Source organism: Hoplias malabaricus, chromosome 1 (assembly GCF_029633855.1).
Source record: "Hoplias malabaricus isolate fHopMal1 chromosome 1, fHopMal1.hap1, whole genome shotgun sequence".
In the NCBI taxonomy this organism is placed as follows: Eukaryota; Metazoa; Chordata; class Actinopteri; order Characiformes; family Erythrinidae; genus Hoplias; species Hoplias malabaricus.
Genome location: NC_089800.1, coordinates 49,022,773 through 49,035,262, shown reverse-complemented (window position 1 = coordinate 49,035,262; position 12,490 = coordinate 49,022,773). Strand labels below are relative to the sequence as shown.

The 12,490-nt window shown below is 39.6% G+C and overlaps 1 protein-coding gene across 7 annotated transcripts in view; it reads left to right on the top strand.

Annotated features, from left to right (window-relative positions):
* Nucleotides 1–12,490, top strand: part of tenm4 (teneurin transmembrane protein 4) — a 240,273-nt gene that overhangs the window by 56,415 nt on the left and 171,368 nt on the right. For all 7 annotated transcript variants that reach the window (XM_066665730.1, XM_066665721.1, XM_066665712.1 and 4 more), the window contains 2 exons: nucleotides 529–811; nucleotides 4,803–5,075. In XM_066665730.1, the coding sequence (XP_066521827.1) occupies nucleotides 586–811; nucleotides 4,803–5,075 (499 nt within the window). In that variant the 5' untranslated portion in view covers nucleotides 529–585. The remainder of the gene's footprint in view (nucleotides 1–528; nucleotides 812–4,802; nucleotides 5,076–12,490) is intronic.

Below are 12,490 nucleotides of genomic sequence, written 5' to 3'. Positions count from 1 at the left end.
TACTTGTCATTAACCTGCATTCAAATTTGAGAATGTTTTTTGCTGTCTTCTTTAATGTTTCCATTTTGGAGATACATGGATGTTATATGGACAGTAATGACTTTGGATAGAATGCCACTGATCCAAACTGAAGTATTTGAAGCTGAAAGTTTTGTTTGTTTGTTTGTTTTTTCCATTCTAAAGTGACTTGAAATGTAAAGGGCCTGTATATACAAACCCCATAAATAATAATATGGAAATATTGTTTATTTATTTCTTATTTACATGTTTTTTCCCCATTCATAGAGAAATATTTCATATTCCTGACCAGTAATGTTCCAAATATTTAAAAATGGTTTGGAATAAAATCTCTTTAATTAAAATAGCATTAAAATGTATGTTTTTATTGCCTTCTGTACCAAGTTAGCGTTGAGTACAATTCTTATGCAATGCCACTGAACGAAACTGCAGAAGCTACAACTGAACCTGCCTCAAAGACTCTACAATGTCCAGCAAAGCCTGTCTCATACAAGTTCTTTTCTGTTGTAGAATCAGAGGGACTGAAGTGGCTCCTTCCTTTTTGATGTGGAGAACTGATCAGCACTGATGATGGAAGTGAAGGAACGCAGGCCATATCGCTCTCTGACTGCGCAGAGGGACACAGAACGTCGTTATACCAGCTCTTCTGCAGACAGTGAGGATGGAAAACTCAACCCCAAATCCTACAGCTCCAGTGAGACTCTCAAGGCCTTCGACCAGGACCCCCGCCTCACCTACAGTGGCCGGGCCAAAGAGGTGGTGCACCATGAAGTGGACGAGTTTGGCAGACAAGGTAAGAACTCCAGAGTCAGGGCTGAGGCCTGCTATTCATTTAGACCAATTATATTCCTCTAAGGTAGTTCTGAACAGACACCTAATGTAAACAAGAGAAGGAAAGGGGATAGTCTTCACAGAATTGGGCCGTGGAGCAGTGGAACTGCATTCTCTGGAATGAATGGAGGAGCACCACCTCATAACTTTGGGATGACTAGAAGTAGCATTTGTGATCGAGAGCTAAAATGTATCAATATCAGTACCTGACTACATTAATGCTCCTGTGCCTGAGTACAATCAAATTCCAACAGTAATGTTCCAGAAACCTGTCAAACTTTCCCGTTAATGTAAAGCATTCTTTGCAGTACAAAGGTTAAATGGTCAGGGGTCTAAGAACTTTGGAACAGCAGTTTGTTTAAGTATGCTCCTTGTACAGTGCTAATAAGTGGGCCATAAGCTTAAAAGCAATAACCCATAAGACAGTATAAGTTAGTGGCATGAGCCTCATAACCCCAATGGAAAACTGAGTAATCAAACTTCAGGCACCCATTAGTCATGCCTGATAGACTTCAGAAATGAGGTCGTATTACACCAGTCCTCGCTTCACTTTATGGATCACACCCAGACGTTCAAAGCCACAATTCTTTGGGTGTCATCTCTTGTTGAAACAGCAAATAACGAGCATTTTCCAGCTTTCGTTTCCTTTTATTTCTTCTGTTTTCAAATCAGATATAACGAGTCATTTATCAGTCTTTAATAATTTCATTTAGTTTTTAGTTGTTGTCAAAAATTATATTTCGTGATAGTTCTCACCTTCAAGTAATTATTATTTTTTTTAGATCTCGTCTCATATTCCTTGTCAAAAATGTTGTCAGTGAGCAAGTTTTCATCACAGTTTTCATAAAAGACATGAGCACTGCTACCATCCAGTATTTGCCAAACCCCTTCCATCTAGGTTTTTAATTATAAATTATAATTTTAAAGGTGATGTTCACGATTTTAATTTAAAAAACATTGGATGTTTCCTCAGTCTATCTCTTTATCTTTCTCTCTCTCTCTCTCTCTCTTTCACTGTGGAGTTTTCTTAGACAATGGAGAGACCTCCAAACATTAAAAAACATGAACTAAGATAAGGATATTGCAGTCACCGCACGCATATTGCAGTCTGAAATCCTGTTTTTACAATCTTGCAGTTGAAAAGCCAGGGGCTGTGGTAACTTTATGTGCTGTAGTGCCTGTGTATTACTTTCAGTTTTCCGTTACTCATCAGCTTTTGTTTTACTTCATTATAATAATCTCATAATATTTTGTGTGTTACTTATGATTTCTTGCGTGTCTCTTGTAACTTATTCATCCTTTTATCTCCATTGCCTTTTCTATGTGTGTTCTCTCATGTGTAGTCCATATGCTGATTTTACCTACAAGTCGACACAAGTTTAAATAGCACTTCATAAATACACCGTCCTCACTCACTCTGTACTTACTTTATTTAGGGTGAACTGTGTGAATTTCTTTTTTCCCCTGATCTAGTCCGTTATCATCAGGGTCTACACAACTGCCTCTGTCACATATCCATATGATGTGTTTGCGAAAGTGACACTTATGAAGGCTGTAAGTAATTCTCCACTGCTGGATGTAGGTCTGCTCATTAGATCTGTTATCAGCGGCCGCACGAGCTACTTATCATCCACACATGTTCTTTTGATGAAGTTATGAATAGCACAGTCACCTTGGTTTCAGGATCATTCTTCTCGTTCCTCCGCCGCACGCTGGAGCACATATCTGTTTCATTTGGTTGTTGACATGAAAAGCACTATAATAAGAATCAGCGGGGGGGCCAGTCTTGCAGGCTGGAGATATGCAGCACGTCCCTTAGATACGCCTCGCAGAGTGATTCCATTCGAGCAATTAAGAAAGACTGGGGCGAAGATTTGATCTGTCTTTAATATATTCCTTTCCTCTTGTGAGGGGAAAAAAAGGCAGCGTCTAAAAGTTGAGAGATAAAAGGAGCGTTGAATGCAGCGTTGTAGCCCTGCCATTAGCCCAGCAGGAGTTTAATGAGAGGGGCTGAGGTGAATGCCAATTCGTGGATGTCTTTTATGACCTTCTAATGTGTCCAGCTGATGATGACCTGGAAAAATACCCGCTTCCCCTCTGTGAATACTAAATGCATCTGAGCTTTCAGGGCCACTAACTGTTATTGCAGTCTATCCCCCAACATCAATCTATATTATTTCTTCTTAAGCTTTTAGATGCTTAATCTGGACCGCCTCCCGCCACTTGATTTTAATGGAAATGGAATTCTTCACTGTTTACTCTAAGTGCACTTATGTTGTCAGATGTTACCAAGGATAGAAGACAAATGAAGAATTTGCCATAGTGTTATCGCTTATGTAATAGCTCTGTAATACACTAGCCCTCCTTAAGGCCGAGCTTCGCCACTTAAGGGGGTGAAGCAATTAGTCATTTATCATATTAAACAGTGGGAGGATAATGGTGAGAAAGCCCACTAGCTCACTTGTAAGTGGATTAGTGACTGGATAGAACCTACATGTTGCTTCTAAAACCCGTCCACATATTAATCAGCCTTATCTAGGGATGCACAAAGATAGCAGAGTCATACCCGTGCCTTTAAGGCAGCTAGACTTAAAAACAAAAAAAAGTGATGTTGGACAGATGTTTAGATCCATTCGATTACTACATGTAGTGCTGCAAACCACACAGCTTCAGGGTCATAGGGTCCTGGTTCGATACTCAACCCAGGTCACGGTGTGTGAGGAGTTTAGTATGTTCTCTCCCTGTCTGCGTGGGTTTCCTCTGGGTGCACTCAGAGTCCAAAATTAGAATTAGAATCACGTTAATGGCCACTGCACAAAGAGGAATTTGATCTCCGCATTTAACCCAATCCATGCAGTGAAACACACACTTACAAACACTAGTGAACACTAGGGGGCAGTAAACACACATGCCTGTGTCAGTGGGCAGTCCTATCCATGGGGGCTAGGTGCCTTGCTCAAGGACACTCAGTCATGACCTGCCGGCTCTGGGGATCGAACCGGCAACTTTCTGTTTACAAGCCCATTTCCTCTGGGTGATGCCCTTTGATGGACTAGAGCCTTGTGTAGTGTGTGTTCTTGCCCAGAATCCAATGATCGTTCAGTGTGCTTCTCATAAATGCTGAGTTCTTACTGAGCGAGTTCCACTGAAAAAGCTTTTGACAATCTGCTGGAGAGTGGATTTTAATTAGACGCCTTTTACTCAGCACATGTGCAAACCATGTGCCTTCAGTTTTGGCAAATGTCAAAGCTACAGTAATTAACTTTCACTTTTATATTTAGAGTGAACTGAGCTCTGCGTTCTGACCTGTCTTCATATATCTGTTTATTCTCAGGATTCTGGCAGAATCCTTTAATGCTGTGGCATATTTGCATGTTTAGATCATTTAAATTGTGGCATTTTGACAGAGTGTCGGTGACATGAATTTCTCTCTTCATCTGTACTGGATTTATATGTGCCTTGTTAGTCATAATTGTATAAAATGATTTATACAATTTATATAATATTTATATTTAAAAAAAAAAAAAATATATATATATATATATATATATATATATATATATATTCATTCATTCATTCATTATCTGTAACCGCTTATCCAGTTCAGGGTCGCTGTGGGTCCAGAGCTTACCTGGAATCATTGTGCGCAAGGCGGGAATACACCCTGGAGGGGGCGCCAGTCCTTCACAGGGCAACACAGACAAACACACACATTCACACCTATATATACTATTCCAGTCAACACTTGACACTAGGCAAATGACTTAGTCTCATACTCCAGAGCATCCTTTTCTGTTGAGATTGCACAAGTTGTATGTGCAGCTGAAGACCTGTGGGCCCACCTCCATATGCAAAGTAGTTCAAATCACTAACTTATAAGGGGTGTCCATATAGTGTACAGTTCTTGTATCTTACTGTAAGTTTCACACTGTGTTGTTGTGTATCTTCTCCAGGGACTGATTTCTCCCTTCGTGATCTGGCCTTTGGAGACCCTGTGCCTCCTCACGTGGCAGCATACCGGCCGGACCTGGGCATGCCCCACCGTGATTACTCAGTCAGCGTGGGATCAGATGCCGACACGGAGACGGATGGAATAGTGTCCCCCGAACATGCCGTGAGGCTCTGGGGCAGAGGAAACACCAAGTCCGGCCGGAGCTCCTGTCTGTCCAGCAGAGCCAACTCTAACCTCACCCTGACCGACACGGAGCACGAAAACACAGAGAATGGTCAGTGTCCAGTCTGCTTTTATTGTCTCAGTCTGCTGGATGGGATACAATGTCCTGGGGGTTGTTTTTCACTAAAATAAAATGTGTATGTTTGGTATTCCATGGTATTGAAGTATAAGGAGGCTTAGAGCTGGTGGAGATTTAAACCCATAGCTCTCCTGCTTTGTTTATGTAAATCAGGAAACGGATTGTGAGACTTCAACTTGGCTTTTGTTTATTCCAAACCTTTGTAAATGCACCTTATTTTCGATGGCAGTTTGGGTATGATCGTATTGGTTTTTTTTTTTTCCTACTTTGCATTTTGATTGAAAAATGCTTTATGATAAGCATAAACAAAACCTTCAGAATGATTCACACAAGACTAATGTGTCTGACCAAGGCATGATGGCGTAATGTCTTTATGTATTCTTTATTTCTTTACTTGTTTATTTAAAGCGTGAACACCCCTTGGTCAAATTATATGTTTTGCTGATTGTCTGAGAAAAAATTATTTCCTTTGTGAGTTTAAATATGGTCTTTATCTATACATTTTACTGCACAGTTTGGGTTTATTTGCTGTGCTTGTGACACTGGAACAAATAAAAAATGTGCCATAACTTTTGGACAGGCAAAATTTGAAGCATATATATAGACATACATACATATATATATATATCATTGCAGTCCAATTAAAAACAACATTTTTTGTAGTTTACTACATCATGTAAACACTGCCTCTGTTTCATTGTTTGAGAATTTCATGATGAATGGACCAATAGAAATTCTCCAAAATTACTTGGAATAAAATCTTGTTACAATGACTTTCCAATGAAAGTTATGAATGTTTTTCCTTCTCCTGTAAATGTACTATTTAGGGAGATACGTAATGACTTCAACATGCAGTAGTTATTAGTCAGAATTACTGTGGCAAGTGTAATGATGGCTGATGTTCACTGGATTAAGGCTTTATAGACCTTTGTGCTTGTCACTGTATCTCTGTGTGGACTGAATGTTTTAGCATTGTATCTACTTTGCAGTTTTGTGTAGTCTTCAGCATGCCATCAGTGACCTTGAGTCCCATGGCGGTGGGCTTACCCAGGCCGGACCCTCCCGCACTTGGCCAACTGTGAAACAAATTGGACATTGGAATGAGTCAAAGCCCCCTGCTCTCGTAATTGTTTTTAGATGTTTCAGCCCTGACCCTGCGAACATGTGCATCATATTCTTTCACACATGATAGGCTAAGAAAAGCGTAGCTGAGAGATAACACCATTTAGCTGTTGAAGCCTTCTTCTCAGTCTGAGCCAAGTGGATGTGAATAAGAACTCAGCTGTCCGTTTAAGTCATAGTGAGTTATTCTTTCTATTTTGGCAGTGTTGGTGAGTAAATATTGGCCCGGTCGCTGCGATTGGCAGTAATGATTTCCTCAGTGTGTACGGCAGGATGCAGGGATGCTAGCAGGTGGCAGGTGCCTCCTGATGACATCAGTGCCCCAAATAGACTGGGCAGCCATGACGGATCCATCTTCCCGAGGCCTGGTGGTTCTAAATTGCCCTCAAGGGCCCAATGAGTCTCTTTGCTTGCATGGAAGGTCACAGCGCTCTGAGAAACGTGTCACCATGAAACATGTCAAGTGTAGAGCCTGATTAAGCCGAGTAGAGGGCAGAGAGTTGGGTGAGATGCAAGCAATCTGGACAAGAAGTTGCATGTCCAATCGTTCACGATAGGTGGACTTCCAGAGGGGCTTTGCTCATTGCCAGGTGATGATTAAGATACATAACAGCTGTGACAAAGGAGCAAGGGCTGGATCGTTTGGCCAATGTTTTTTTAGAGATATAAAAAATCTTGAGAGCTTTAAACCTATACATTTAACCAATAGAATGCTCATCACAGACATTAACAAAAGCACTGTGTGGTTCTATCCACACCACAGATTCTGTACTTTAAGATCAAACCACAGTGGAGATACTTTGGCCTGATTTTGATGAAGGTTATCATTTTGTTTGTACTCTAGTTTGTTGATAGAACAGCCATGGTTTATATATTTGCTCTGTGTTATTTAGGAGTACAACGACTCCATACATATTTACTATTCAATTTCTAATTTAGATACAGCTTTTTCTGATTTATATACATTTTATTTTACTCTGTAGTGCTCGTTTTCTGGTTTAATTGTGTGTCTAATGCTAAAGCTCTCCCTGAAACTTTTTACTAAGTAAATTATGCATTTCTAATTAGTGAATCATCAAAGATATACTGAGATATAATAATACTGAAAACAAATGATTTCCTCAAACCTGTTCATGAATGTGACACTATATATTTATCTCCCTCCCTAAAATACAAGGAATTTAAATAGTAACTAAAACCTTAATTATTTTTTTTTTCTCCTAAAACCTACCAGTCCACCTTAAAATGCACAGTGCTTCTGAATGTATACAAACCAGAGAGAACTGCAGTTCCCCACAATCATAGACATTCCCTTAAGTGAAGATTCCTGAACCCAAGTAATGTAGACTATAACCTGGGTAAGAGCTCTGATCTAGGATCAGCTGTTGCCTTTTCCATCCTAATGAATAGTTATTTGGGCAGGAGAAATGTAATCCTAGATCATTCCCCCTGCTGTGAAATGCTTTATAAACTCGCCTTTTCCCTCCATTTCTTTCATCGCAGTGTTGGAATCCCTCGATCTCATAAAGAGCTTATTATGATTAGAGCTGTGCTCCGAATATAAATAAGGCAGTGCATTGTAATATAAGTCTCAATATGCTGATACAGTGGCTCACCTGTATCAATATTTATATAAGGTGTTTTTCTCCCCCAAAAATGGGAGCTTTTTCTGCTTTTGTCTTTAGTCTGGTTTTTATTTCCCCTGGCCGGCACTCTGCTGTTTGTTTAATCGTACTTGGTGCAGAAAAAAAGACCCAGTGCAGCGCTCCAACATCTGTTTTCCTTTTACAAAAACAAGAGAAACTCAGAATCAGGTTCTTATGAATATCTTATGTGTTTTGACCTCAGAAAAGTGAGAAGTACCAGCCATTACCCAGAACTAACTGTGACATGCTGAACTCTCCTACAGGTCTACATCAGATGTTAAGGGTTTTTTTTTCACTGTAGCGCTAATCTTTTAAGCTCCAAATGTGTTTTTGTTTAAAGAAGTGAGAATCTCTGATCACAGTTTAATTTTGAATCAGGTTGCCAGGGTGTCATTATTTAATATTCCTGATTCATATTTATACACTTGGATGCATCTTCATTTTTCTAAAGACATGGTTTGAGGAAAGCCCCAGAATATTCTCTTAATTTTTAATGAATGAATGTGTAAATAGATTCAAATATTTCATATCATAATCAGGATGCATCTATTATTTTCCCTCTTTTATTGTCTAGTTTTTGACCTTGATTTTCAAAGGCCTGAAGGTCTGCGGCATGACTAATCCATAATCATTCTCTCATTTAAAATGTAACTCATGCGTTTTCTGTCTGATACTGTTTGAAAGAGCCTTTAGAAGCCACATGTCAAAGGACCTGGCAGCAAAATGCTAATTGTACTTGGCCATTCTGAAAGCCTGCGAGCAGATTCTCTCTCTGTCTGTCTCTCTGTCTCACTCTGTCTGTGTAGGTCTCTCTCTCTCTCTCTCTCTCTCTCTCTCTCTCTCTCTCTCTCTCTCTGTGTGTGTGTGTGTATATGGCAGGATGCATAATAGTCATATTAGAACCTTATTTGAATAGATGTGTGGTCCCTTTTGTGCCGTGTTACAGCCTACAGCTTACATATGGTGATTATGATGTAGAATATGGAATGGACTTTTTCAAATATCAGCTGGAACTACGATGTAATTGTGTATCATCGCTCTCAGAAGCAAACCTAATACCTTTATGTAAATGTGGACTAAAAAGCTCAAATATATTGTTACATCCAAACACCGTGTTACGTTAAGTTACGTTCAAAAAATAAGTCGTTTTGTCCTAGTCTTGTAAAGTGGCAAACTTGGAGATATATGGCCAACTGTGGTGATATAGGTTCTGAACATGGGTGGCTGGAATAAACCAAACCTAAAATCAAGTAAAGGTCTGGTTACTTGGGTAAAATAATAGCTTAGATGCAAATACATTATGCATATCAGTAGCTGTGAATTATTCTGAAGTAGAGTACATTTTAGAACTGCAGTGGATTTCTTAACACATCCAGCACCTCTCAACCTGGGAGTGGAGTTATTTCGGCCGTCTGATTCTTTCTTTTTGTAAATAAAAATTCATAATGAAGCACATCGTTAAAGTCAAATGAAATTAAGCACCTAAATGAACTGATAACTATGAATATATTGTTAATTATTAGTTCAGAGTCCTGTACTTGGTAAACTAGAAAACGGAAAAGAAAACAAAAAAGGTACTTGTGTCTACATAACTACTCCCTCCCCACCTCTGCTTCTGAATGGACTTTTAAGGACATGCCCATAAGTTCCACCTGGCTTCGTTTAGCTCACTGCTATTTGTCCACAGTAAAGGAGCAGATCTTTATTCCAGTCGTCCGAGCAGAAACAGCACTCTGTGTAATCAGGTAGTTGCTAATAACATACATTTACTATATGGCAATTTAATTAAAATCCATTGAGCTGCTTGTTTATCTCTTTACATCAACAAGTCAATTACTTTGTAATTTCAACCTCAGGCCTCTTTCTCAAATCATGGAACTGCTTCTTTTTAAGCACAGTATAAATGTTTGTCATTCATTTAAATTACAGCACATTCCACTATGTTCCAGTGCCTCTAACACAACTGTACATATTACTCAGTTATGCACTGTAGATAATAATGTGTCTTGCTTAAACTCACACATAATTTTCATCTTCTGTTGAATCTCACCTGGATCCCAATTACTGCTCTTCAGTCCAGTTTTTATAGTTAATCTTTTTAATTTAATTGTATTTAATTCTAATGAATTTTAACAAGATGCGCTGGTATATAAAAAGCTTATGTTGTTTTTCAATGTCAAAATGAACTAGTCCATTTTCATAGAAACATGGGGACTGCTAATCTTTTTAGTGCGGTTCTTGCTCTGCCATTTGACAATTAGCATCCAATTTCCACGCTACACACTGAACATGATGTTCTTTATCAAGGAAACAAGTCCTTGATAAAATGAGCAACACAATCCATTAGTTATCATAGCTGTGAGATGTACGTGTGTATTTTTTTTGTAAATTTTGACTTAGATAAGTGCTTTAGAATAAATACAATATATGGACAATTATTTTAAAGAAAGAACTTGAAAAAAAGGCTTCATCAGCCAAAATGCCTTTCATAAATTTGCATACATCTGTAAATTTAGGAGTAGTGTAATTTAGAAAACCATGCTACAAATGAGTAGATGCGCATATATATATATACACTGCATTAAAGCAAGCTTGTGTGGGTGTACAGGGTCTCTTTTTGTGTATTCATTGTGCATGTGCTGTATGGCTAATATTGCCTCTGTCTTCTGGCTCTTGTGTCTGAATAGTTTCCCTGAGGCAGTTACAGCCTCTGCCCATTGCTGAGTCACTCTGATCCTACAGCAGTATATTCTATAGCAGCAAGTGCTGGTGTAGAACTTAAGGCTGCTCTGGGCAATACACAGCCTCATCCCAACCACCAGTGCTGCACACTACAGCTTTAAAACTGACGTATCCCCAAACCGCATGACCTCCTTCTGCACTGCAGCCAAGTTCTCATAGTTACCTGTGATTCTGCCCTTGCCAAGCGCATTCATTTGCAGTGGAATAACTGTAAACTTAGAAAAACCTCAAATATATTTATTTTTTCTTCTCTTTTGCTTTCTTTGTTTCCATTTTTTGGACAGAGGATCTGAGTTGAGGCCTGTTTGAATTTAACCAACTTCCAACTGTAAACACTTTATAATCAATGTAATCTTTGTCTGTGCAGTGTTTCCATCTAACTTGGTCAACTGGGAAATCTGAGGTTGCATCGATCGGCAGGATATTTTCAGGGAGGGCCACATCACAGAGTAACATCAGAAGTGATATACTAACGTTTGGCCATCGGGGATGAATCGACACACAAATTAAAAGGCTTTCACAAGAACAGAATAGTTCCAGAGGGTTGCACTGCATTAGCATGTGGGAGCACTTTAGAGAAGGCTTTAACACTGGATTTGCCCTTTCTAATTTTAATATTTTTAAATACACCGTCATTCTTGAGAAGACTGCTTGTGATACAGTGTGTAAAGTTGTGAATGAACACAGTTATGTCTATCTCTCAAATCCCCAATTTTTAACAATGCCCTGAATTTTGCTGTTAGCATTTTTTGGGCCACTCCATTGCAGTACTTTACAATTCCCTTAGCCTAATTTTCCATCATAGCCAGCGGTGCAACTGCAGGACACCATGCTGTTGTTTTTTAAAAAAAACAAGCAGCCGTGTGTAAAAATGATTTAAGAGAATGTTGGGATCCAGTGTGAGAAGCAAATGAAAGAGCCGGGATTTTCCTTTAAAGATAAGATGCATTATTGCGCCGTGTTTTGGCCCTTCATCCATTAGCATGTTTTCCCTCACAGGCATATCGCTGATAATGTGCTGATGTGATCATGCTTTAATGCCTGCTACAGGGGAGCAAGCCTTGATGTGGAGCTATCAAAAAAGGAAAGCACGTTGATTAGCATCTCTGCCTTTGTCTATCGACACGCGGCGTTCACGGCTGTCTGTGTAAATTGACAGCATGCCGCTAACGTAGCATGCACAGTGACAGCCTCTCTGTCTCTAGAAAAGCGATGGGAAGTTGAAGGGTGAGAAGACGTTGTAGATCAGGGGAATTAGTTTTTTTTTGTTGTTGTTGTTTTTGATGTTTGTACGTCATATGCTTCACCAATAAACACTTTACAGTTTGCTGTTGCTGTTGTTGTTTGTTAGTTTGAGCGGGAAAAGTGAAATAGGTTAATTTGAGAGAGTGTGCCGCTGCTTTGCTGAGGCTGTGTCAGGTGTCACAGCTGGTGTTCGGAACGCTCCAGAAACTTTGAGGTAGTGAAAGATTGAGGTTAAGAAGAAAAGCTTAGGGGAAGAGAAGAGTTTTTGCTGTTATTGGGGTGGCGGGGTGGGGGGGATTCTTGCAAAAACGCACTTGTGTCTACAGTAACTTACTACTTAGCCCAGAGTAACTTCCCACTTAGCGTTAGCAGCTAAGTAGTGATTCTGTGTGATCTTTAGATGGCCCATATTTGATTATCACCAGCATTTCTGGAATTTAATGACTTGCTAGGACTCATCTGGGGAAAATCTATTTCAGAAGGCTGTTTGCTAATGGCCTGCGTGTCCCACTGTTAGTGCGCCGGCAACAGATTGTCCATTACTTCGCCTTGTAAGTGTTAGGATATAGCTGTGTTAGCTCCATTCCTCCCTGTTCTCCTTTCACGAGAGCGCTAGCATGGCTTTTCACACGA